Source organism: Oncorhynchus mykiss, chromosome 29 (genome assembly GCF_057628025.1).
Source record: "Oncorhynchus mykiss isolate SJ-2025 chromosome 29, ASM5762802v1, whole genome shotgun sequence".
NCBI lineage: Eukaryota > Metazoa > Chordata > Actinopteri > Salmoniformes > Salmonidae > Oncorhynchus > Oncorhynchus mykiss.
The window spans coordinates 44610453-44638220 of record NC_143050.1 but is presented as its reverse complement, the minus strand read 5'-3'; the positions used below and the strand labels follow the sequence as shown (position 1 = coordinate 44638220).

The 27768-nt window shown below is 42.4% G+C and overlaps 2 protein-coding genes and 1 pseudogene across 3 annotated transcripts in view; 2 read left to right on the top strand and 1 right to left on the bottom strand.

Moving 5' to 3' along the window:
- Positions 1–12115, bottom strand: part of LOC110509494 (mitochondrial adenyl nucleotide antiporter SLC25A25) — a 32100-nt gene extending 19985 nt beyond the window's left edge. Inside the window, exon 1 of the mRNA XM_021590388.3 lies at positions 11081–12115. Coding sequence (XP_021446063.2) covers positions 11081–11437 — 357 coding nt within the window. The 5' untranslated portion in view covers positions 11438–12115. The remainder of the gene's footprint in view (positions 1–11080) is intronic.
- Positions 12116–12461: 346 nt separating this feature from the next.
- LOC110509495 (nuclear apoptosis-inducing factor 1-like) lies at positions 12462–14770 on the top strand (annotated as a pseudogene). The gene is made up of 3 exons (XR_016493436.1): positions 12462–12996; positions 13228–13275; positions 13538–14770. The product of XR_016493436.1 is annotated as a nuclear apoptosis-inducing factor 1-like (transcript).
- A 6471-nt stretch (positions 14771–21241) lies between these two features.
- Positions 21242–27768, top strand: part of LOC110509291 (early estrogen-induced gene 1 protein) — a 74437-nt gene continuing 67910 nt past the window's right edge. Inside the window, exons 1-2 of the mRNA XM_036967675.2 lie at positions 21242–21362; positions 21909–22258. Of these exons, the coding sequence (XP_036823570.1) occupies positions 22113–22258 (146 nt within the window). The 5' untranslated portion in view covers positions 21242–21362; positions 21909–22112. The remainder of the gene's footprint in view (positions 21363–21908; positions 22259–27768) is intronic.

The following is a 27768-nucleotide window of genomic DNA, read 5'->3' as shown; positions in this document are numbered from 1 at the left end:
AGGCTGTTCAATCCATTTAGTTTAGTTTATTAATTTGACCATTTCTTTTTTTTTTAAGTACACATAAAAACATGAAAAGGCCAAACATGCACATGGAGGATAACACACAATAAAGCCTGGGACTTATTTCCATGGTGGTCCTCTTGAGACAAGATGGCTAGGCAAGATCCAACACAGTATGGCATTGAGATAAAACATAAAAAAACAAAGAACAACATCTATCTCATCATTGCAGTTACATCGTAGGGGTTATTCACATGGGCACAGAAGACAAACATATTTTCACTTTATTTTTAAAGCTGCCCAGAGAGGACATTGTTTTTATAGGCAGAGGCAACTCATTCCATTCTGAGGCTCCATTATACAAGAAAGTACCCTTTCCCAGCATTACTCCTGAACCTGCATAAGCACACATCAGCAACACCTGATCTGGTGCTGTGATTGTGTGCATCCCTAACACGAGGAAAGTAATCACTTAGATATCTGGGCGCAGGACCATAAATACTCCTGTAAACCAAACATAGTCTAATCTTGGGCACCCTAGCCTCAACAGGCAGCCAGTTTAGTTCCTGAAAGCAGCTCCTGCCTATGTGGATACATGGACTCGCCTTCAATTACCACCCTGATCAGCTTATTCTGGGCTATCTGGAGCTTCCCCATCATACATTTAGATAATCCCCCAAACCAGGAAGTAATAGCGTAGTCAAAATGGCATTGAATGGAGGGCTGTGGCTAGCTCTTTCATGGAGTCCTTTTCAAGCCGTTTGGACTTTCTAGCCAAAAACTTAGTCCAGGCATAAACCTTCCCTAGAACTTTATTGGCCATGCTCACACCTACCAAGCTTCCATCAAGGATACATCTCAGGTAGCGAACATAGGTTTTAGTTTTAGTCAGCACCTCACCCCCTAACTCGACTCTGATTTCAGTGGACCTACTCAATGTCGGCCTGGATCCAAAAATAATTGCCTCAGTTTTACCCAAGTGCAGAGATAGCTTATTATCTCCAAGCTAGAGGTCGGAATGGCCGATTAATTAGGGCCGATTTCAAGTTTTCATAACAATCAGAAATCTGTATTTTTGGGTGCCGATTTGCCGTTAAAAAAAAATAAAAAATAAAATGTAATACCTTTATTTAACTAGGCAAGTCAGTTAAGAACACATTGTTAATTTCAATGACGGCCTAGGAACGGTGGGTTAACTGCCTTGTTCAGGGGCAGAACGACATATTTTCAACCTTGTCAGCTCGGGGGATCAATCTCGCACCCTTACAGTTAACTAGTCCAACGCAACAACGACCTGCCTCTCTCTCGTTGCACTCCACAAGGAGACTGTCGCGCCTGTTACGCGAATGCAGTAAGCCAAGGTAAGTTGCTAGCTAGCATTAAACTTATCTTATGAAAAACAATCAATCATAATCACTAGTTAACTACACATGGTTGATGATACTACTAGATATTATCTAGCGTGTCCTGCGTTGCATATAATCTGACTGAGCATACAAGTATCTAAGTATCTGACCGAGCGGTGGTAGGCAGAAGCAGGCGTGTAAACATTCATTCAAACAGCACTTTTGTGCGTTTTGCCAGCAGCTCTTCGTTGTGTGTCAAGCATTGCGCTGTTTATGACTTCAAGCCTATCAACTCCCGAGATGAGGCTGGTGTAACCGAAGTGAAATGGCTAGCTAGTTAGCGGGGTGCACACTAATAGCGTTTCAAACGTCACTCGTTCTGAGACTTGGAGTAGTTGTTCCCCTTGCTCTGCATGGGTAATGCTGCTTCGAGGGTGGCTGTCGATGTGTTCCTGGTTCGAGTCCAGGTAGGAGCGAGGAGAGGGACGGAAGCTATACTGTTACACTGGCAATACTAAAGTGCCTATAAGAACATCCAATAGTCAAAGGTTAATGAAATACCAATGGTAGAGAGAGAAATAGTCCTATAATTCCTATAATAACTACAGCCTAAAACTTCTTACCTGGGAATATTGAAGACTCATGTTAAAAGGAACCACCAGCTTTCATATGTTCTCATGTTCTGAGCAAGGAACTGAAACGTTAGCTTTATTACATAGCACATATTGCAATTCTACTTTCTTCTCCAACTCTTTGTTTTTGCATTATTTAAACCACATTTGAAAATGTTTCATTATTTGAGGCTAAATTGATTTTATTGATGTATTAAGTTAAAATAAGTGTTCATTCAGTATTGTTGTAATTGTCATTACTACAAATAAAACAAACAAAAAACAACAACATCCAATTAATCGGTATTGTCTTTTTTTTGGTCCTCCAATAAATCGGTATCGGCGCTGAAAATCATAAATCGGTCGACCTCTACTACAAAAGGGAAGCACAGCCGAGAGCTGCCCAGTGACACGAGCCTACCGGAGGAGCTAAACTACTTCCGCGCTCGCGTCGAGGCAAATAATACTGAAAGATGCATGAGAGCACCACCTGTACCGGGTGACTGATCACGCTCTCCAAAGCCGATGCGAGTAAGACCTATAGACAGGTCAAAATTCACAAGGCCGCAGGGCCAGACGGAGTACCAGGACGTGTACTGCGAGCATGCGCTGACCAACTAGCAAGTGTCTTCACTGACATTTTCAATCTCTCCCTGTCCGAGTCTGTAATGCCAAAATGTTTTAAGCAGACCACCATAGTGCCTGTGCCCAAGAACACTAAGGTAACCTGCCTAAATGACTACCGACCCATAGAGCTCACGTCTGCAGCTATGAAGTGCTTTGCAAGGCTGGTAATGGCTCACAAAACCAACATCTCAGAAACTCTAGACCCACTCCAATGTGCATACCGCCCCAACACATCCACAGATGATGCAGGCTCTATTGCACTCCACACTGCCCTTTCCCACCTGGACAGAAGGAACACCTATGTGAGAATGATATTCATTGACTACAGCTCAGCATTCAACACCATGGTGCCCTCAAAGCTCATCAATAAGCTAAGGACCCTGGGACTAAACACCTCCCTCTGCAACTGGATCCTGGACTTCCTGACGGGCCACCCCCAGGTGGTAAGGGTAGGTAATAACAATGACTGCACGGCCAGGCACGACTCCAAAACCATCAATAAATTTGCAGATGATACAACAGTGGTAGGCCTGATCACAGACAACGACGAGACAGCCTATAGGGAGGAGGTCAGAGGCCTGGCCGTGTGGTGCAAGGACGACAACCTCTCCCTCAACGTGATCAAGACAAAGGAGATGATTGTAGACTACAGGAAAAAGAGGGCAGAGCACGCCCCCATTCTCATCGACGGGGCTGCAGTGGAGCAGGTTGAGAGTTCCTTGGTGTCCACATCGCCAACAAACTAACATGGTCCAAGCACACCACGACAGTCGTGAAGCAGGCATGACAAAACCTATTCCCCCTCAGGAGACTGAAAAGATTGGTTGCATCACTGCCTGGTTTGGCAACTGCTCGGCCTCTGACCGCAAGGCACTACAGAGGGTAGTGCGAACGGCCCAGTACATCACTGGGGCCAATCTTCCTGCCATCTAGGACCTCTATACCAGGCAGTGTTAGAGGAAGGCCCTGAAAATGGTCAAAGACTCCAGCCACCCTAGTCATAGACTGTTCCCTCTGCTACTACACGGCAAGCGGTACCGGAGCACCAAGTTTAGGTCCAAGAGGCTTCTAAACAGCTTCTACCCCCAAGCCATAAGACTCCTGAACTTCTAGTCAAAATGGCTACCCAGACTATTCACCCCCCCCCCCCTCACCAATGCCCCTCTGTTGTCATCTATGCATAGCCAATTTAATTAACTCAACCTACATGTACATGCTACCTCAACTAACCGGTGCTCCTCCACATTGACTCTGTACGGGCACCCCCCTGTATATATTGTTATTTTTTTACTGCTCCTCTTTAATTACTTGTTACTTTTCTATCTTATTCTTATCCATATTTTTTTAAACTGCACTGTCGGTTAGGGGCTCGTAAGTAAGCACTTCACTGTAAGGTCTACCTGTTGTATTCGGAACATGTGACTAATAACATTTGATTTGCCTATTGGACTTCGCTAGAATATTTTTTATTTTGTTTAACTTGTTGTATGAGTAGTTGTCTCCTTACTGCTGTGAGAACCAGTCCTTCCTTATCCAACTATCTTTAATTATCTCCAATTTTCCCCATATTCCCTCTAGGGAAGCCCTTGTACCCTCCTGTTTATCTTCCTCTCGTATTGCCTAACCTCTGCTTCTCCTGTGAGATGGTCTCCTAGCACCTGACTTGTTTCTACCATATCAGCGCCCTTTGCCTGCCCCAGTCGCCATCCCAGCACCAGATCTGATGGATATGAGTCATGACTGGCTGTCAGTGTCAACGTCCTAGTTCTGTAACTATTACTTCATGGCCAGAAATGTGTAGGAGGACAAATCTATTTTTGGATGGCAATTTAAAATGGTATTATCTTTATCTTAAAGTAAACCCTGGCAAAGCTGACATTCTTGAAGAAATACAATTGTCTTGTGTTAGTAGCTTAGGCCTACAAACAAAAATGGATGTCAGTTTGCCATAAACCCAAATCAGCAGACAGATGCAAATGCCAAATAAAAAAAGTGAATCCTCTAACTGAAAATAAAATAAACAACCTGGGTATAATAACTTTGGTTCAAATAAGTGAATGAGGTTGGAAAATAAGAGTAGCCTTATTTAAAGAAGGGTGTTCAAAGAGCAGTGTTGTATGAAACCTTGATATTTCAGATGGTGTTACTGGCCTGTAAAATAGTGCCGACTGATGTCATACTTAAAATGTAATCCAAACAAAAAAACACTGATTTCAAAGTTTAACAAACCATACAATTCTAAGGACTACTTTTAACAATTTACACTGAACATTTTACAAAAGCATTTACTGGAAGAACTGTGCAAATGCAAAGTTCGGTAACAGAATTTTGGGGAAATGTTATATATTTTTATGGGACCACATTTTCTAAAAACTCTTGAATATCTGCTCAGAATCTAGATTCAAAGATGTCTGCTGAATGAATGGGGTGTCAGCTGACATAACACAGAGTTTGAGAAAATCTATTTTGGTTATTGAACTACAGCAAGTGAAGTGGATTTACACCAGTAACATAATTTCATCATGGGTCAATGATCTGTACTACACAGAAAAGCATTATTATGGATATGAATGTCATGCTCATTATGGTGATGTGCCCTAAATAGGTACACAAAAAGGTAGAAATATGCAATATCCTCCTGGGCATATTATTCTACACCACTGGCTGTTCTTTTAATGAGCTCCGCCACCAAACAAAACCAAATTTAGTAGCCTATCAATGTTTCACAAGTTTGGACATCAAAGCAAAGCACAGTAGATTATAGTTCAGTACAATAAAGTATAGTACTGTTAAGGGAATTTTTATCAATGATGACTAATTATGCATACATTTCAATCAGGACTGACTAATCAGAATACTATTATGTTACTGTATATTTATTAATCAGAATACTATTCTATATATGTATGAGTTCTCTTTCTTGATCCCAGTACTGAAAATAATGTGTGTGAACTTGGTCGAAAGTTAGAACAATGACAGTCTGTTCCTTGGTACAAATCTTCAGACTGCTATTTGAATGCTTATCTACACGAGAAAACCTTGACTCGTAAATTATATTAAATTGGTAGGGAGGCGGATGTGGGAAGGCTGGAGATACAGCCTTTGTACTGGAACGGAGATGGCACAGATTGGGGCTGGAACTAAGGACGTCATTTTCAGTTTATAACCTGTGGTAAACCTGTATTGTGGGAGTACTCTCTTGAATAAACTCTGCTGTCTGATTTTAAGACTGGGCTCTGTCTATCATTATAGAATAAGGGAATTACAAATCCTTATGAATTGACAGAGTGTTTATTTTTAATTGGGTATTAAAACATAGAGCTATTTAATTCCTTTAACAAGTACATTATAGTGTACTTAACGTGTGTGCTCTACTGAACTCTACTCCACTCTATTCTACAAAAACGTGTGAAACAGACGTCTATGAATGGTTCAGATTTGGTCTCGTCTAGATCGGACCAAGTCTGAACCAGTCATGGAGGTTGATGTTTGGGCCAAATGAAGTAGGGTCCAGAAATCTGTGGACATTGAAATCAAGGCTGGTCCGGACCGGATCAAAAAACAACGCTTGTGGATGTTGAAATCAAGGCCAGGGCGACTGACCTAATTTAATCTACCTTTCAACGTCCATGGACGTCCGGTGTCGGTTGGTGCTCAGTGGGTGACGATGCTGGTTACAGTAACTGAAAAGAGAGGGGGCTCATGGGTAGGTGTCTGTAAGAGCAGGGAGAGGATGTCCAGACTTTTCACATTCTTGCTTTGACCACCAGATGACTATGAAATTTCACAATTTGTCAACTTCATATTCGTCATCGTCAGCACCACCCCAACATCCATGGTTGATGTGGCACCTAGTGGCAGCCTTGGTAGTTTACTCCTGTAATTTCTCAATAATTATTTGTTTCAAGTGTTTATGTGCATGGTTTTTAAAATCAACCTTAAAAAAAAATATATTGATAGCTATTCATGTTTTGAATACATAAATGTTGGTTATCAACATTGAATTGGTTTGGATATTTGACTACTTCTCCAATCAACTAGCTAGTTGTTTTGATTTGAGAAACCAGCTTAGATCTTCCCAGATCATCTCATCGCCTGGAGCCAAGGACCATTGTGTTTTTCATGTGCATGAAAACTCTGTCCAGCAGTTGAAGCAACCATTCTGAAACAATGTACAGAAAACAGCACACATGGAGTATTTATCCTGTCTTATCCGGTGTCCTGTGTGAATTTAAGTATGCTCCCTCTAATTCTCTATTTTTCTCTCTCTGAGGACCTGAGCCCTAGGACCATGCCTCAGGACTACCTGGCATGATGACTCCTTGCTGTCCCCAGTCCACCTGGCCGTGCTGCTGCTCCAGTTTCAACTGTTCTGCCTGCGGCTATGGAATCCTGACCTGTTCACCGGACGTGCTACCTGTCCCAGACCTATTATTTGACCATGCAATCATTTATGAACATTTGAACATCTTGGCCATGTTCTGTTATAATCTCCACCCGGCACAGCCAGAAGAGGACTGGCCACCCCACATAGCCTGGTTCCTCTCTAGGTTTCTTCCTAGGTTTTGTCCTTTCTAGGGAGTTTTCCTAGCCAACGTGCTTCAACACCTGCATTGCTTGCTGTTTGGGGTTTTAGGCTGGGTTTCTGTACAGCACTTTGAGATATCAGCTGATGTACAAAGGGCTATATAAATACATTTGATTTTATCATCTGTAATTTGGTCTGATGAGTCCAAATTTGAGACATTTTGGTTCCAACCGCTGAGAAGGTGAAAAGATTCTCTGTATTTTAGATTCCCACCGTGAAGCATGGAGGTGGTGGTATGATGGTGCTTTTCTGGTGACACTGTCAGTGAAGTATTTAGAATTTAAGGCACACTTAATCAGCATGGCTACCACAGCATTCTGCAGTGATACACCACCCCATCTGGTTTGTGCTTAGAGGGACTATCATTTTTTTTTTTTCAACAGGACAATGACCCAAAACACCTCCAAGCTATGTAAGGGCTATTTGACAAAGAAGGAGAGTGATGGAGTGCTGCATCAGATGACCTGGCCTCCACAATCCTCCGACTTCAACCAAATTGAGATGGTTTGGGACGAGTTTAACCGCAGAGTGAAGAAAAAGCAGCCACCAAGTGCTCAGCATGTGTGAGAACTCCTTCCAGACTGTTGGAAAAACATTCCAGGTGAAGCTGGTTGAGAGAATGCCAAGAGTGTGCAAAGCTGTCATCAAAGCAAAGGATGGATAATTTGAAGAATCTAAAATTTGTTGAACACTTTTTTGGTTACTACATGATTCCACGTATTATTTCATAGTTTTGATGTCTCCACTATTATTCCACAATGTATAAAAAAAGTGAAAAATAAAATAAAAACCTTTGAATGAGTAGGTGTCGAAACTTTTGAATGGTACCGTTTACTCATTAAGTATGTACTGTAGTATACAGTATATGTTAGTATGGATATTCGAACACAGCTGGTTCATGTGGTTCATCAAAATTCTATCCAAATCTAAATGAAAATGCTAAACCTAAAAAGTTACTATCGCCATTGCCGACAATGTAAAAATAGCCTACATAAAGCCCACGAATAACATTAGCAGGCATAAAATATCCTGATAAAAATAAATAGACTTATTTATTGGATATGTATGGCCTGTCTGCAAAGAACTTGAAACATTGTATCAACTTGGGTCCAGCTGAAGCTTGCCCTAGCAAACTTGCAACATTGTAATTGGATAAAATATTCTGAGTTTCCCAGTCAGTGAGCTCCAGACAGACACAGCTATAGGCTATTTGGTGTCAAGGGATAAGAAGTAATCTGGTAGGCCTATTTTATGATGTTTCCACTGGATCAGAGCATGACAGTTTTCCCATTTCAAGCTGAGTGGTTATCGAAAGGGCGAGAGCTGGAAAGAGTTCCTCAATGTATTTTAAATATTGTCATTCTCAAAACAGTTTGTTTGCTGTTTAAGGTGAAGAAAACATTCCTTTGAGAAGCTAATTGTATAGCTCAAATCACTGTGCCTGCAGCTTCCACGACCCCACATCAAAGTTAGATACTACGCGAGTTAGATACTATTCATAACTTTTAAAACCATGACCAGAGAGACTGTCATAGAATGCAGCAAAGAGCTGCTGTTTTTATGACCGAGTTCATGTTGAAGTTTTTATTCAGCACTGTTAACACTTTCACGAACCATAAAACATGCTTCTCCCTATAACCAACCAACACACTGCAGCTGCAAGGAATGAGCAGCCAAACGTAGCCTATTGATAAGCCTGCGTTTTATTATTTGCGGTTCATCAATTCTATTTTAATATCAAGGAATATTTGTGCATGAGGCAAAAATAATGCAGTGCGACTTGAGTTGAAATCAGGTGCAAGACGGTTCCCACTCTCTCTGGTCAGTCTTACTGGAGGACAGGAGAGAGCAGGGACTGTGAGAGACAGGCCCTCTGCTGCTCTATCCCTCCAGTCGCTGAGACTGACCATCAGAAAAATCCAGTAAAACAAAAAAGATAATTATTTGTATTTATGCTCAGCTGTGCCTCTTTAGTAACACAACTGATTTATTTAAGTTTTGAAATATAATATGGTCTGAGAATAATATTGTCAGGTCAAGCAATTAGGCTACTGCACAAACCTCATTCCTACAGAACAGTTTTTATTAGGGTAATATTGTATAGGTGAAAAACTTTTTAAAATATGACTTAAAAAGTTATGAGTGGTAAATATTGGCTTGGTTTTTAACGACCGAAAGTGATAGAAACGGTTGCTGACTACTGCTTTACTTACGAGCTTTTGCCCAGTGTTATAGATTAGATTATTATGTAAACACTGAACAGGGAGTCAACATTAAATCAGTTAATCCTGTCACAGTGTTAATGAGCTTGCTTGAACTTATTGAGTTTCACCTTGTCCTTAAGTTATTAATCTTTAGAAAGATATAGCGCACTCGGAAAGTATTCAGACCCCTTAACTTTTTCCACATTGTTACATTATAACCTTATTCTAAAATTGTTTAAAATTGTTTCCCCCCCTCAATCTAAACACACTATCCCATAATGAAAAAGGAAAACAGGTTTGGAAATTTTCGCTAATGTATTCAATGGAAAACAGAAATATCACATTTACATAAGTATTCAGACCCTTTAACTCAGTACTTTGTTGAAGCACCATTGGCAGCGATTACAGCCTCAAGTCTTCTTTGGTATGACACTAAAAGCTTGGCACACCTGTATTTGGGGAGTTTTTCCCATTTCTCTCTGCAGATCCTCTCAAACTCTGTCAGGTTAGATGAGGAGCGTTGCTGCAGGTCTCTCCAGAGATGGTATATCGGGTTCAAGTCTGGGCTCTGGCTGGGCCACAAAAACATTCAGACTTGTCTTAAAGCCACTCCTGCGTTGTCTTGGCTGTGTGCTTAGGGTCGTTGTCCTGTTTGAAGGTGAACCTTCGCTTCAGTCGGAGGTCCTGATGGCTCTGGAGCAGATTTTCATCAAGGATCTCTGTACTTTGCTCTGTTAATCTTTGCCTCGATCCTGACTAGTCTCCCAGTCCCTGCCGCTGGAAAACATCCCCAGAGCATGATGCTGCCCCCACCATACTTCACCGTAGGGATGGTGCCAGGTTTCCTCCAGACGTGACGCTTGGCATTCAAACCAAAAAATTCAATATTGGTTTCATCAGACCAGATAACCTTGTTTCTCATGGTCTGAGAGTCTTTAGGTGCCTTTTGGCAAACTCCAAGCGGGCTGTCATGAGCATTTACTGAGGAGTGGCTTTCGTCTAGCCACTCTACCATAAAGGCCTGATTGGTGGCGTGCTGCAGAAATGGTTGTCCTTCTGGAAAGTTCTCTCATCGCCAGAGGAACTCTAGAGCTCTGTCAGAGTGACCATTGGGTTCTTGGTCACCTCCCTGACCAAGGCCCTTTCCCCGGATTGCTTAGATTGGCCAGGAAGCCAGCTATGGGAAGAGTTTGTGGTTCCAAACTTCTTCCATTTAAGAATGGAGGCCAGTGTGTTCTTGGGGACCTTCAATGCTGCAGAAATATTTTGGTACCCATCCCCAGATCTGTGCCTCGACACAATTCTGAGCTCTACGGACAATTCCTTCGACCTCATGGCTTGAGCTATGGGACCTTATATTAGACAGGAGTGTGCCTTACCAAATAATGTCCAATCAATTGAATTTACCACAGGTGGACTCAAGGATCTCAACGATGATCAATGGAAACAGGATGCACCTGAGCTCAATTTCAAATCTCATTGCAAAATGGCCTGAATACTTCTGTAAATAAGGTATTTATGTTTCTTATTTATAATAAACTTGCAAAAAAATCTAAACCTGTTTCGCTTTCATTATGAGGTATGTTATGTAGGTTTAAAAAAAAAGGTTAATACATTTTAAAATAAGGCTAACTAACAAACTGAATAATGTTAAGGGTCTGAATACTTTCCAAAGGCACTGTAATAAAACGACACACTTACCATAAGTTCGAGTTCTGTGCGATGAACGCCCAGTTTCTTGAGCCCAATGGACAGGTCGTTGACGCAGATGCCCCCATCACCATTCACGTCCAGGACTTGAAACAGCACTTTCAGTCTGTGGTCCTGCTCGGGTCCACCACAAAGTTCGCATAGATACGATGGTTCACAGGAGTCATCACATGAACCTGTGTTCACCCCTGACAACGGCCAAGCCCGAGGTGGGGATGGGAAGGATGGACCCCCAGTATCCTCGACCCCGCCACCTGGGTCAGAACCCCGGTGCGCCTCATCTGCTTGGCATTGACAAAAGACCCCGCTGAGCAAGGGGGATACGAACGACCCTTGCTTGTGCATCATACGGATGGAACCAATATTATCAAACTATTACAATCGATAGCCGATATTTTACTATATCTAAATGTAATGTAAATTGGGGTAGTTTGGCAAGCTGCCAAATATGGACAAGTCTATTTTAGCCACCACGTCACGTGCGTTCTAACTAAATTGCTCAGAAGGACTGCTAAAAGTAGTGCAGACTAAACAGTCAAATGTAAACTTTGCAATGTAACTAACTATCTCATTCCACCGTTATCCAGGTTTGGCCCATAACGGTTGACTTCTTTAATTCTCTGCTTACTCGGTTGGCGTACTAGCAACCGGCAAAATAGCTAGCTAGCTAACGTTAGCTATTTTAGCTACGTCTGCCAGCTGAGAAGTGATGAGGTGGATGCTGAGCCGCGTTACAATGTAACTTAGTCAATATACTGTAAATTTCAACAAGTTTTTGCTGTAATGTGCCACGAAAGTCACTTCAGTGATACCTTCTACTGGTATTGAAGATGTCCACTGCCCTTTCTTGGCTATAGCCGGTGAATTCCTCCCGTTTGACTTGGCAGTTGGATTGATAAGTGATACCACAAACCAAAAAAAGCCGGTGCCGTAAAGGACTCTTCCTGCCTACTTAACATTTTCAACCTAGGGTTCCTGCCAGGAAATGACTAGTGGAGAGTGAATAGGGAGGGTGTTGGAATGTGCATGATGGATAGGTCCAGTAGCCAATCACCATCGTTGATGTAAATTTGTGAAACCCAGAACGAAACCGGTTAAAATGAATCCATAAATGAAAATAAACTAATCTCATGAAAAAACATCCACATTATAACACAGCCTACATTCATATTGATGCAATGTTGACATTTTGTCAATTTGATTATGTTTTTTACTACATGGAGCGAGATAATTACTTTAATTGGGATAAACAATTGGCATTTGGTTTAGCCAACCGCAGCAGGCAAAACGGGAGGAATGTAACCAACCACAGTGCTACGTTGGTTGGTTGTGCGGAGTTCTAATCACAACGAACGTAAGCGTTGTTTGTAGGAAGAAGAAGCCGATTCTGGAAGCCATTAGGTTGCGCAGATCAATTGAGTAAATAGTACTATTTTACGTACAATACGCACAATTATTTAAAAGAAACAGCAATTTATGCAAATATGGCATCGAATGGCAAAAAGAGAAAAATGAATTTTTCTGAGAGAGAGGTCGAAATTATTGTGGAGGAAATTGAGAAATAAAAGCACATACTCGTTCACACTCACATAGTAAAGAATAACGCGTGGATAGAAATGCTGAAGAAGATAAACGCTGTAACAACCTGCCCAAGAGAATTGGCCGAGGTCAAGAAGAAGTGGTCGGATATGAAGACCGAGGTGGCAAAGTGGCACAGGCGAGGGCGGCAATTGAGGATACCACTACCGACTGCACTTCGGTTCCCGTTATCCTCACTGCTATGCAGCAGCGTATTTGTAACCTCTTGGGAGAGGCGACTATCATCAGTTTACCTGCTGGAGACCCAAATGCTGAGATAACTTTACCTGTTACTATGAGCTCAGTCACCACCGTGACACTCACGGAAAGTACGTTTGTCATACGTTTCTAACCAGGCTGCAATGACTTTGGCAAGGAGTGCTAGAACAAATTCCAGTTTTTCAAAGCTCCAATTTTCCACATTAGTAGTATAAAGATGATGACGTTATTTATTTATGTCACAATAACCATTTATTCAGGTTGCCACTCCAAATGAAAGGGAAAACATTGCTTTAATACATTGCTTAACCTATTCAAAACACCGTTTCTGATATTTGTAGGCCTTCAGACAGCTTCAGCATCATGCGAGGAGACGAAATCCCTAGATGGTAAGTCGTTTATTCGGTTTGAAGTGTCTGGTTCTGTAAATTGTTATGGAGGCAGTTGCAAGGTGAACTATACAGGGTGAGCCGGCTTTTCTTACAGCCCAGCACTAACACATATGATTCAGCTAATCAAGGTCTTAATTTTAATAGTAGAATCAGAAGTGTTCGTGCTAGGCTGGAGAAAAATCTTACACAGCCTGTAGCTCTCTGGGACCAGGAGTGAAGAATCCTTTTCTAACAAGCTGTCTGTCTTTTTTTCCACCAGTCGAGACCACGTACCACACTCTGGAGGAAGGCGGCATGGTGGAGTACTGCACCACCACCGAGGCCACACCCACCGTGGTGACCGCCATGGAGTCGCATCCAGTGGTAATGCTGACTGCAATGTCTTCGACCCAACCGCCCAGCCAGGCCAAGCCCCAGGAGCTGAAGAGCCGCATTGCCCTCAACTCGGCACGGCTCCTCCAGGAACAGCGGGCCACCAATGTGCACGTGAGGCAGATCGCTCAGCATCTGGAGGGACAGAACCAATTACTTCAGATGATCCGTAGGTCCCAGGAGGCGCAGGCCTATGCCCAGGAGAGGCAGGCCCAGGCACTGGAGTGCACCCAGGCAGCCCTGCTGGCCCTGGTTCAGATGATGAGGCCGGCTCTCAAAGACCCGAGGAAGTTTCTGCAGAGCGGGACTGACAACTCCAACAACTCGGGGACTCTTGCAGAGGGCGCGCAATAGAGGCCCAAGATCCCGTTGCCACAGCCAGCTGAGGATGAACAATAAAGTGTGTGTGTGTGTGTGTGTGTGTGTGTGTATGAAATGTGTTTGTGAGCTTGCTCATGCTTGTATGAAATATGAGAACTTTGAGAGAAAGATAACTGTAATGAGTTCCCTCAGAATGAGCATGCACAGAGGTTTAGTGTTATAGTTCTAGATAGAAATAAGTTGCTGTAATGGTTGTAAAATGAAGTTCACATTTTCCATTATGGATTTGTATAATTGACCATAGCCATACTTACTAAAAAGAGTATATAAATCTTCAAAAACATATTCTTCTTAGAAGAGCTAAATTGACCCAGGTACAGCTGTTTTTATTTTATTTATTTTATTTCACCTTTATTTAACCAGGTAGGCTAGTTGAGAACACCTTTATTTAACCAGGTAGGCCAGTTGAGAACACCTTTATTTAACCAGGTAGGCCAGTTGAGAACACCTTTATTTAACCAGGTAGGCAAGTTGAGAACAAGTTCTCATTTACAATTGCGACCTGGCCAAGATAAAGCATAGCAGTTCAACACACAACGACACACATGGAGTAAAACAAACATACAGTCAATAATACAGTATAAAAAAGTCTAAATACGATGTGAGCAAATGAGGGGAGGTAAAGGCAAAAAAAGGCCATGGTGGCAAAGTAAATACAATATAGCAAGTAAAACACTGGAATGGTAGATTTGCAGTGGAAGAATAATGGGGTGCAAAGGAGCAAAATAAATAAAATAAATACAGTAGAGAAAGAGGTAGTTGTTTGGGCTAAATTATAGGTGGGCTATGTACAGGTGCAGTAATCTGTGAGCTGCTCTGACAGCTGGTGCTTAAAACTAGTGAGGGAGATAAGTGTTTCCAGTTTCAGAGATTTTTGTAGTTTGTTCCAGTCATTGGCAGCAGAGAACTGGAAGGAGAGGCAGCCAAAGAAATAATTGGTTTTGGGGGTGACCAGAGAGATATACCTGCTGGAGCGTGTGCTACAGGTGGGTGATGCTATGGTGACCAGCGAGCTGACATAAGGGGGGACTTTACCTAGCCGGGTCTTGTAGATGACATGAAGCGAATGGGTTTGGCGACGAGTATGAAGCGAGGGCCAGCCAACGAGAGCGTACAGGTCGCAATGGTGGGTAGTATATGGGGTTTTGGTGACAAAACGGATTGCACTGTGATAGACTGCATCCAATTTGTTGAGTAGGGTATTGGAGGCTATTTTGTAAATAACATCGCCGAAGTCGAGGATTGGTAGGATGGTCAGTTTTACAAGGGTATGTTTGGCAGCATGAGTGAAGGATGCTTTCTTGCGAAATAGGAAGCCAATACTAGATTTAACTTTGGATTGGAGATGTTTGATGTGGGTCTGGAAGGAGAGTTTACAGTCTAACCAGACACCTAGGTATTTGTAGTTGTCCACGTATTCTAAGTCAGAGCCGTCCAGAGTAGTGATGTTGGACAGGCGGGCAGGTGCAGGCAGCGATCGGCTGAAGAGCATGCATTTAGTTTTATTTGTATTTAAGAGCAATTGGAGGCCACGGAAAGTTGTATGGCATTGAAGCTTGCCTGGAGGGTTGTTAACACAGTGTCCAAAGAAGGGCCAGAATTATACAGAAGGGTGTCGTCTGCGTAGAGGTGGATCAGAGACTCACCAGCAGCAAGAGCGACATCATTGATGTATACAGAGAAGAGTCTGTCCAAGAATTGAACCCTGTGGCACCCCCATAGAGATTGCCAGAGGTCCGGACAGCAGACCCTCCGATTTGACACACTGAACTCTATCAGATAAGTAGTTGGTGAACCAGGCGAGGCAATCATTTGAGAAACCAAGGCTGTCGAGTCTGCCGGATGTGGTGATTGACAGAGTCGAAAGCCTTGGCCAGATCAATGAATACGGCTGCACAGTAATGTTTCTTATCGATGGCGGTTAAGATATCGTTTAGGACCTTGAGCGTGGCTGAGGTGCACCCATGACCAGCTCTGTAACCAGATTGCATAGCAGAGAAGGTATGGTGAGATTCGAAATGGTCGGTAATCTGTTTGTTGACTTGGCTTTCGAAGACCTTAGAAAGGCAGGGTAGGATAGATATAGGTCTGTAGCAGTTTGGGTCAAGAGTGTCCCACCCTTTTGAAGAGGGGGATGACCGCAGCTGTTTTCCAATCTTTGGGAATCTCAGATGACACGAAAGAGAGGTTGAACAGGCTAGTAATAGGGGTGGCAACAATTTCGGCAGATCATTTTAGAAAGTAAGGGTCTAGATTGTCTAGCCCGGCTGATTTGTAGGGGTCCAGATTTTGCAGCTCTTTCAGAACATCAGCTGACTGGATTTGGGAGAAGGAGAAATTTGGAAGGCTTGGGCGAGTTGCTGTGGGGGGTGCAGTGCTGTTGACCGGGGTAGGAGTAGCCAGGTGGAAAGCATGGCCAGCCGTAGAAAAATGCTTATTGAAATTCTCAATTATAGTGTATTTATCAGTGGTGACAGTGTTTCCTATCTTCAGTGCAGTGGACAGCTGGGAGGAGGTGTTCTTATTCTCCATGGACTTTACAGTGTCCCAGAACTTTTTTGAGTTAGTTTTGCAGGAAGCAAATTTCTGCTTGAGAAAGCTAGCCTTGGCTTTTCTAACTGCCTGTGTATAATGGTTTTCTAGCTTCCCTGAACAGCTGCATATCACGGGGGCTGTTCGATGCTAATGCAGAACGCCATAGGATGTTTTTGTGTTTGTTAAGGGCAGTCAGGTCTGGGGAGAACCAAAGGCTATATCTGTTCCTGGTTCTAAATTTCTTGAATGGGGCATGCTTATTTAAGATGGTTAGGAAGGCATTTAAAAAAGATAACTAGGCATCCTCTACTGACAGGATGATATCAATATCCTTCCAGGATACCCCGGCCAGGTCGATTAGAAAGGCCTGCTCGCTGAAGTGTTTCAGGGAGCGTTTGACAGTGATGAGTGGAGGTCGTTTGACCGCTGACCCATTACGGATGCAGGCAATGAGGCAGTGATCGCTGAGATCTTGGTTGAAGACAGCAGAGGTGTATTTAGAGGGCAAGTTGGTTAGGATGATATCTATGAGAGTGCCCGTGTTTAAGGCTTTGGGGAGGTACCTGGTAGGTTCATTGATAATTTGTGTGAGATTGAGGGCATCAAGTTTAGATTGTAGGATGGCTGGGGTGTTAAGCATGTTCCAGTTTAGGTCGCCTAGCAGCGCGAGCTCTGAATATTGATGGGGGGCAATCGGTTCACATATGGTGTCCAGAGCACAGCTGGGGGCAGAGGGTGGTCTATAGCAGGCGGCAATGGTGAGAGACTTGTTTTTAGAGAGGTGGATTTTTAAAAGTAGAAGTTCAAATTGTTTGGGTACAGACCTGGATAGTAGGACAAAACTCTGCAGGCTATCTTTGCAGTAGATTGCAACTCCGCCCCCTTTGGCAGTTCTATCTTGTCTGAAAATTTTGTAGTTTGGGATGAAAATGTCAGAATTTTTGGTGGTCTTCCTAAGCCAGGATTCAGACACAGCTAGAACATCCGGGTTGGCAACGTGTGCTAAAGCAGTGAATGAAACAAACTTAGGGAGGAGGCTTCTAATGTTACCATGCATGAAACCAAGACTATTACAGTTACAGAAGTCATCAAAAGAGAGCGCCTGGGGAATAGGAGTGGAGCTAGGCACTGCAGGGCCTGGATTCACCTCTACATCGCCAGAGGAACAGAGGAGGAGTAGGATAAGGGTACGGCTAAAAGCAATAAGAATTGGTCGTCTGGAACAGAGAGTAAAAGGAGGTTTCTGGGAGCGATAAAATAGCTTCAAGGTATAATGTACAGACAAAGGTATGGTAGGATGTGAATACAGTTTGAGGTAAACCTAGGTATTGATTGATGAAGAGAGAGATATTGTCTCTAGAAACATCATTGAAACCAGAAGATGTCATCGCATGTGTGGGTGGTGGAACTAATACAGTGGGGCAAAAAAGTATTTAGTCAGCCACCAATTGTGCAAGTTCTCCCACTTAAAAAGATGAGGCCTGTAATTTTCATCATAGGTACACTTCAACTATGACAGACAAAATGAGAAAAAAAATCCAGAAAATCACATTTGTAGGATTTTTAATGAATTTATTTGCAAAGTATGGTGGAAAATAAGTATTTGGTCAATAACAAAAGTTTATCTCAATACTTTGTTATATACCCTTTGTTGGCAATGACAGAGGTCAAACGTTTTCTGTAAGTCTTCACAAGTTTTTCACACACTGTTGCTGGTATTTTGGCCCATTCCTCCATGCAGATCTCCTCTAGAGCAGTGATGTTTTGGGGCTGTTGCTGGGCAACACAGACTTTCATCTCCCTCCAAAGATTTTCTATGGGGTTGAGATCTGGAGACTGGCTAGGCCACTCCAGGACCTTGAAATGCTTTTTACGAAGCCACCCTTTCGTTGCCCGGGTGTTTGGGATCATTGTCATGCTGAAAGACCCAGCCACGTTTCATCTTCAATGCCCTTGCTGATGAAAGGAGATTTTCACTCAAAATCTCACGATACATGGCCCCATTCATTCTTTCCTTTACACGGATCAGTCATCCTTGTCCCTTTGCAGAAAAACAGCCCCAAAGCATAATGTTTCCATCCCCATGCTTCACAGTAGATACGGTGTTCTTTGGATGTAACTCAGCATTCTTTGTCCTCCAAACACGACGAGTTGAGTTTTTACCAAAAAGTTATATTTTGGTTTCATCTGACCATATGACATTCTCCCAATCTTCTTCTGGATCATCCAAATGCTCTCTAGCAAACTTCAGACGGGCCTGGACATGTACTGGCTTAAGCAGGGGGACACGTCTGGCACTGCAGGATTTGAGTCCCTGGCGGCGTAGTGTGTTACTGATGGTAGGCTTTGTTACTTTGGTCCCAGCTCTCTGCAGGTCATTCACTAGGTCCCCCCGTGTGGTTCTGGGATTTTTGCTCACCGTTCTTGTGATCATTTTGACCCCACGGGGTGAGGTCTTGCGTGGAGCCCCAGATCGAGTGAGATTATCAGTGGTCTTGTACGTCTTCCATTTCCTAATAATTGCTCCCACAGTTGATTTCTTCAAACCAAGCTGCTTACCTATTACAGATTCAGTCTTCCCAGCCTGGTGCAGGTCTACAATTTTGTTTCTGGTGTCCTTTGACAGCTCTTTGGTCTTGGCCATAGTGGAGTTTGGAGTGTGACTGTTTGAGGTTGTGGACACGTGTCTTTTATACTGATAACAAGTTCAAACAGGTGCCATTAATACAGGTAACGAGTGGAGGACAGAGGAGCCTCTTAAAGAAGAAGTTACAGGTCTGTGAGAGCCAGAAATATTGCTTGTTTGGAGGTGACCAAATACTTATTTTCCACCATAATTTGCAAATAAATTCATAAAAAATCCTACAATGTGATTTTCTGGATTATTTGTTCTTATTTTGTCTGTCATAGTTGAAGTGTACCTATGACGAAAATTACAGGCCTCTCTCATCTTTTTAAGTGGGAGAACTTGCACAATTGGTGGCTGACTAAATACTTGTTTGCCACACTGTAGGTTGGATAAGGTATAGTGAGCAGGACTAGAGGCTCTACAGTGAAATAAGCCAATAAACACTAAACAGAACAGCAATGGACAAGGCATATTGACATTAAGGAGAGGCATGCTTAGTAGAGTGATCAAAAGTGTCCAGTGAGTAGTGAGGTTGGTTGGGGTCACGGCGATTCAGACAGCTAGCCGGGCCATCGGTAGCAAGCTAGCATAGGATGGAGGTCTGTTATTAGCCACCTCGTGCGTTTCCGTCGGTAGGATTAGTGGGGTTCCGTGTGGTAGAGGGGATCAATCCAATTCACAAAAAAAATAATAGATATAGTTATAGAGGCCCAAGAAAAAAAATAAAATAATAATAATTGTCCGTAAGGTCTATTCAGATAGCAGCCGATAAGACAGCTAACGATTAGCGGACCGCAGATGGGCGTTCAGGTAACGTCGCGACTGAAGAGCCAGCCGGATAACTCCCTCGGGTAGATAATGTCGGTAGTCCAGTTGTGAAGGCCCGGTGGGGCTCCGCATTGGCAGTAAAACGGGTCCGGATAGGTGATTGTACCCCAGGAGTGACTGATGGAACTCTTCAGCTGGCTAGCTCTGGAATAATTTATATTTGCTCCGGGATCGACGTAAGCCAATAGTCACACGGATAGCAGCTAGCTAGCTGCGATATCCAGGTATAAATGTCCAGAGTTAGCGGTTGAAATCAGGGGACATGAAGAGAAAAATAGGTCCGGTATGTTCCGAGCCGCGTCGTACAAAACTGGCGATAGATTTTCGAGCTAAAGGATAGCTGATGACCACAAACCGTGGTTAGCTGAATACTAACGATTAGCCAGTAAAGAAGCTAACTAGCTTCTGATTATCTTCTGTTTAGCCTCAGGCTAGCTTCTGGATTAGCTTCTATGGAGGATTACAGATTTGAGGTAAATAATACTTTCTTTTTTAAAAATATAAATTGTTGAGGTGGGTTGCAGGAGAGTGTTTTGAAGATGAGTTTATGGAAAATAAAAAATATATCTAAAAATGTATGCGAGGAAAGTTGTAAATATATATATACGGGACAAGACGAGGACAAAAGACGTCTGTCTGTCTGACTGCTATGCCATCTTGGAGCAATCTGTTGTATTATTTCAGTTGTTATTATCTCTGTAGTGTTTTAAATTGTGTCACTATTTCATTAACTGAAATAATGGGGATCTGATGGGAAAATACAGTTAGTTGATGCTGATACCACTTACTGTAAAATGTGTCCTTTAATGCAACACGAATCTGGGGATGCAACGTCAATGTTACTATTACCAGCAGATGGCGGTATATGTTAAGATTTAAATCACAATTTGACATTACAGCGTGGAGATGACTTATTTTAGTGATTTCCGAGGACTACAAATAAACCTACGTTGATGTTTTCACATAATTGTCATATGTTGAGAGTAGGTCTATAGAGGAACGCAACAATTTTCTTACATCGTTTAAAAAAAAAAAAATTGCCTAAAATGTTGATTGAGGTGTATTAATGAACCGAAAATGATATCACTTTTGATTGGATACAAATAAATGGATTCTAATGTTTAAGATGTTTATATATGTAAAGACTGTATCAAGTCAGGTGACTTATTAAACATAATGCAAAACGCAACCTACACGCTTCCCTAAGCCAAAGGCGGTGCTTAGCAGCTCTGTTTGGAAGAGAGGAGGGACCGGACCAGCCCACCCCGATTCAAAGTAAAGTATGAATGTCCGTTTAATTGGCCTGGGGAGATGTCCTGTTGTCTTCGTTGAACATGAGGTAAAACGACTTTGACATAATTTCACTGCCTTCGAGTTGGGCTTTTGTTGTGTATCACTTTGGTGAATTAATGTCGGCCTGTGGGTGAATGCGATTGTGTTTGCGTGGAGGGTTGACAAGAAATACTTGGTAAAATGTATGCAGAAGAGTCGAATTGGTCATGGGACGAACGAACTATCTTTTCTTGTTATTGTTGACGGATGCTGACTCCTGGAAATCACCGATTAGCGAATAAATGTGTGCATTAAATTGTTTGGGGAATGGTGTAGTTTATTGTAATTTCCAAATCCCATAACCAACACGGTGTAAAGAAAAGCCACATCTTTACAAAGCATTTATTCTGTGTAGGGTATGCCTTCAAAATATTTTCTTTCGAGTTGGCCAAATTGAATACCGTAATAAAGTTTTTTTTACAGATATTTAATGAAAGGCTTATAACCTATTTGAGATAAATTGGGGATAACATGTGAGATGTGTTTGTAATCATCTCCAGCATATATGATCGTAATAAAGCACCTATTATTGTATTTTTTTTCCCTGCTCCAGGTCCGAATCAACACGGGGTCATCAGAGATACTGAGCCAACAATATCAAGGACTTCCAAGCTCCTGATTGAAAACGACATTTTTACTTTGCTTCATTTCCTATCCTTTTTGTTGGTCAATCCCAAAGGTTTAATTTAGGAATATTTCTGCTGCATAAACCTATCAATTATTGACATATTTCAAGTTCACCAGTTCAACCATCTCAATGGCGTTTTTAATGAAAAAGAAGAAGTTCAAGTTTCAAATCAATTTTACATTGGAGGAGCTCACAGCCGTGCCGTTTGTCAACGGGGTACTTTTCTGCAAGATCCGATTGTTGGATGGTGGGGACTTTGCCATCTCATCATCCAGGTAAAAATAATTATCATGTCAATGCATTTTTTTACATGGGGTAGTGTAGGCTATTGCTAGCCTGGCTACCAGTCTGTTTTACATGACAATTCTGTAAGGGGTTTGCAAGAAAGCAGGAACAGGCTGGCACCCAGGCTAGGCTATTGCCTGAATGTCCTGAAAGCTTGATTTGATCAATGTAGGTTGGCACAATAGTTTTATCAATGTAGGCACAAGAAGGATTAGCCTGAGTAGGCCTACACAATAGATGACAAGTGGAACACACCTATTAGGATTGTAAACGGAGGATTATTAGGTAGCTATTATAAGCGAGGTCAGTTTTCTAAACATAATATATGTTTCTTTAAGAGAATAATAGGATCTCGAGAATAATAGGATCTTGCACTCTGTGAATTGGCTACTTGGATCCCTGCCAAAAGTTGCAGCAAATGTAATAACAATTTTATATTTAGGTTTTGTGCATTATATTTGTTGCTTTTTGCACATGTGTCACTCTGCCTGTTTTTTTTAAATCACTTTTCTGTGTGCAGACACCAAATAATAATTCTAGCAGTTTGTTTAATGGAATGATATAGGGATATCTCCATTTTATCCTTTTTTGGCAACAATGATTTTCCAAGACATGGATGTATTTGTGCATTTATGTTTAAGTAGGCCTATTTTGTATTTGTATTGCGTCAAATTGCTTGCTGTGATTGTGTGTGAGTGCTCCTATCGTTTCCCTATCACACTCAGCGCTCGAAGTTGGCAGACAGTGGGGGTGGCAGTGACCTTTCCAAGCAATTCTTTCCCCCATAAATTGTTTTGAGTTAAATATCAAATGTGGACTGACAAGGTGGAAACAAGTGCTTTTGTAGACAGTTATCCTTCACGGGCTTGGTTCATTTCAATTAATTGCATTCCTACACTCATCTTACACCATCTGGGAGTCTCCATTTGTAATTGTGTGTTTATATCTCAGCATGGGGGATATGTTCAGGCATGGGGGAAATGTGGAAATCCATGGATGCCTCTAGTACTCCAAAGCAAAACAGTCCTTCTCATAACAGTTGTAATCCTCCTAGAGCTGTATGTCCACCAGACAGGGTGGTTAATCGATCTATAGTAGCGGTCTGTTAAGTGGTGCCCCGTCCCACCGCCTACCAAAAATGATCAGCAGCAACCCCCCCACCAGTGTGTAGCATCCCCTGTATTTACTCTAACGTAACCCTTTGACTATATTCCTGCACTTGGCCACTTACTCTAACCCTTCACATTAGCACAGGTCTAGCCCTAGTCTATTTACACTAGGCTACAGCCCTAGTTCTCTGCTACAGTTGTTTTTCTCCTTCCCCCTCTCATCACGTTTTGGGTAATGATCTCATCCACTGTCTCCCAGGAATTACTGTCTTTGATTAAGACACCAGGGTCTAGTTAGCCTGCAGAGAGAGGGTGGGAGATCTGTCAGGGTATTATGCAGGTTTATACAACGGGTGGGTCTAATCCTGAATGCTGATTGATTAAAACTGCATTCCAGCTGGTATCTATTCCACAAGTTACCACCAGCTATGGCGTTAAAATGCATATTTACTCTGTTCCACCTGACTGTGCAATCCACTGTCTCACCAGCCCAGCCAGGCAATTTATAAACTTGGTCTCCACTATAAAAAGCATCTAGAAATGATCTCACATTTCTTTTAGACAAACATTTAGTTTTCATCAGCAGAGATTTGTATAAACCTTACTGTCTGTCTCTGACATTTGCAACATTGTTTCAATATTCAAATTCGATTTTCAGTTGTCCCATAGTGATGAACGCATCATTTTTACTGATATATACAAAGAAATGTCATTAGAAAAAAGGTCAAACAAAACTAAGTGAAGTTAGTTTGCAGTCTTTCCAGCTTCTGTTTGAAGGGATTGTGTTAGCTGTGTTGTTGGCTAGCTCCTCTGAACAACAGTGTCCTGACGAGTGAGCACATTTTCTATGCCAGGCTAAATCACGCCTCATTAGCCCAGCGTTATGGATGTATTGAAATAAATGTCACTAGAAAACTTAAACAAATGCAAATGCTGCTACTTTGTTTTTATTCTGGCTGCTCTGTTTGACGTGACTGTAAATGAGCCGTAGTTGGCTGGGTGGGCATTTGCCTTGCTTAATGGAGAGAACTCTGTCGTCAAAGCACTTCATTTAATATTGTCAGGGTGTAGGGTTTGAAATAGTGGATTAGATAAATGGCTAGATTCTACAGTGCTGGCCAACATTATTGTCATCCCCAGGGACTGTGTTACAAGGGTTGTTGTTACATCCCTCATTCTCGTGCATATGTTGCTTGTATGAAAGGGCCTGAATTGAAAAAGAGACATTGATTTGCGTCTCAACTCTGGAAGAGACTGAGTTGGCAACTTTGACGAGACATTGCTGTAATGTCGACAAGGCAACGCTGAATCAAAAGACCCTGACCTAACGTTGCTCCTCTTGGATTGTCAGCTCTGCAAACCAACCAACCAGATTCCTAGTTTGGGTGCAGACTGTAAATATGTCAAAGCACCCAACCACCACGTACGTATACAGTAGATACATAAGTCAAAGTATGATGTATCAGTAGTTGTAGAAGTCTTGGTGTCATTATTGACATCCTTGACTCTATGGACTCTGTAAAGTAAAACAAAGGATTTGTTGACAATAGTAACGAAGGTCAGGTGGACTCTGAGACAGCTGTTTCACCGTATGCCACTACTACCGACCTAGTTTGTGTAGCCCAGTGGTTCCCAACCTTTTTTCTTACTGTACCACCAACTGAATTTGGCTCTACCAAGAGAACCCCTGAAGTTCCCCCTTGTGTGCATTTTCCCAGTAAGCCTATTGTTTCATGGGTCTTCTCAAGTACCCCCTGTGGATAGGTCAAGTACCCCCAGGCGTCCTACTGGTTGAGAACCACTGGTTTAGCCTAACCTGTTAAGCTCTCTGACACACAGACATGTGTCCATTGGCTGTCCCGTAGTAGCCCAGTGTGGTGGCTGGGGTTTTGAATACGGGGCATAATGCGAATAACAGTTACAATAGAGAACTGCAATGTCCTCTGAAAGAGGAGCACACCGTCTTGTCTGGTCTATCCGTTTTGTAGTTTGAATACTGGGGGGGTCAGTGACCAGAGCTTTATTGACCTATCATGCGTATGCAGCAGTCATGGTTTAACACAGCCATGCATATTCCTTGTGTGCACACAGGAACTTGGAACTCAAACACACTTCTCAAATTTGGTTGTTTATCATGGGTATAGCTGTAAATGTTTATATCCTCCAATGCAGAGGTGTTGTCAATGACTGAATGTGTGTTGTGCATGTGGCCCACTGCACCATCTGAATAAGTGTGTATATTTGAAAAGATTTGAAGGTGGAAAATATGACAGTATGATCCACAGAGGTGTTTTTCTCAAATAATGCAAGTCTTTTTATTATTTAACTAGGCAAGTCACTTAAGAACAAGTTTATTTACAATGACGGCCTAGGAACAGTGGGTTAACTGCCTTGTTCAGGGGCAGAACGACATATTTGTACCTTGTCAGCTCGGGTATTCGATCTAGCAACCTTTTTGTTACTGGCCCAACGCTCTAACCACTAGGCTACCTGCCGCCCATCGCTTGTATTGCAATTTCTATCTTGAGCCTGTTGCTTTTAATAGTCTGAGAGGAGCATGTTCTTGAGTCAGTGTCTATTTCAATTTATTTGTCTGCTTCAATGACTTTTTCCAGAACTGTGTGTGTGAGCAAGACAGTGGGCACTGCTGTTTGTCAAGTCCCGTGGTAGAATTGGCCCAATCTCCTTGTACCAGGCACTGGCAGTCCCATTGTACCCTGAGTCAATTCTTGGTCTCAACAAGTGTGTGTGTGTGTGTGTGTGTGTCGTATGAGTTATGAATGTTCCAGAACATTGCCAGTCTGTATTCAGAGACAGAGATGAGGGATAGCGACAAGTGTGGAGGGAGAAATAGAGAGCGAGAAATAATGAGATGGGAAAACTGATACTGCAGACACTGACAGACAGGTTTTTGTTTTCCAAGTCACTGCTCTCTTGCTCTCCTTCTCTTGTTCTCTGGCTCTCACAACAGTACAGTCAATAGAAGGAAGACACTAGCTCAGTGTAATTTGTTATGTGTTTTAACTAAAGCCAAATGCTTTTGTGAATATAATGTGTATCTTATGCTGAAACTACACTGCAAACATTGGCGGTGTACCGTGACTTTTGATTGACATAATAACACGAAATTATGCCCCTGTCGATTTCAAATCAAATCAAATTTTATTTGTCACATACACATGGTTAGCAGATGTTAATGCGAGTGTAGCGAAATGCTTGTGCTTCTAGTTCCGACAATGCAGTAATAACAAGTAATCTAACTAACAATTCCAAAACTACTGTCTTGTACACAGTGTAAGGGGATAAAGAATATGTACATAAGGATATATGAATGAGTGATGGTACAGAGCAGCATAGGCAAGATACAGTAGATGGTATCGAGTACAGTATGTATAAATGAGATGAGTATGTAAACAAAGTGGCATAGTTTAAAGTGGCTAGTGATACATGTATTACATAAGGATACAGTCGATGATATAGAGTACAGTATATACGTATGCATATGAGATGAATAATGTAGGGTAAGTAACATTATATAAGGTAGCATTGTTTAAAGTGGCTAGTGATATATTTACATCATTTCCCATCAATTCCCATTATTAAAGTGGCTGGAGTTGAGTCAGTGTCAGTGTGTTGGCAGCAGCCACTCAGTGTTAGTGGTGGCTGTTTAACAGTCTGATGGCCTTGAGATAGAAGCTGTTTTTCAGTCTCTCGGTCCCAGCTTTGATGCACCTGTACTGACCTCGCCTTCTGGATGATAGCGGGGTGAACAGGCAGTGGCTCGGGTGGTTGATGTCCTTGATGATCTTTATGGCCTTCCTGTGACATCGGGTGGTGTAGGTGTCCTGGAGGGCAGGTAGTTTGCCCCCGGTGATGCGTTGTGCAGACCTCACCACCCTCTGGAGAGCCTTACGGTTGAGGGCGGAGCAGTTGCCGTACCAGGCGGTGATACAGCCCGCCAGGATGCTCTCGATTGTGCATCTGTAGAAGTTTGTGAGTGCTTTTGGTGCTTTTGGTGATTTCTCCTATGCATAGTGCATACATGATGCTTGGTGGTGCATCAGTAGCCAATCCAGCACAGTGGCAATTGATTGAATTCAGCCTAAAGTTATTGAGTAGAACAGGGCATCTGGATATGAAGGAAACTTGTCTGAAACGCTATTTCTCTTCTATGGGCAGAGTGGAGGGACTGATTTGAACTTAAAACTGTTTTAATGAATCTTTTCATTGTGAATGGTTGTCGCAGTGTTCCGCTCGACTGTTCCCAGATTCCATATAATGAGGGTATCATGGCACCAATCATCAAATTCAGAAAGCAAAACAAACTACAATACCCGCTGGCTGGCGCCTTCATTAATGTTTTGAGGGTGGCTGAAAACCACTGGAGTGGC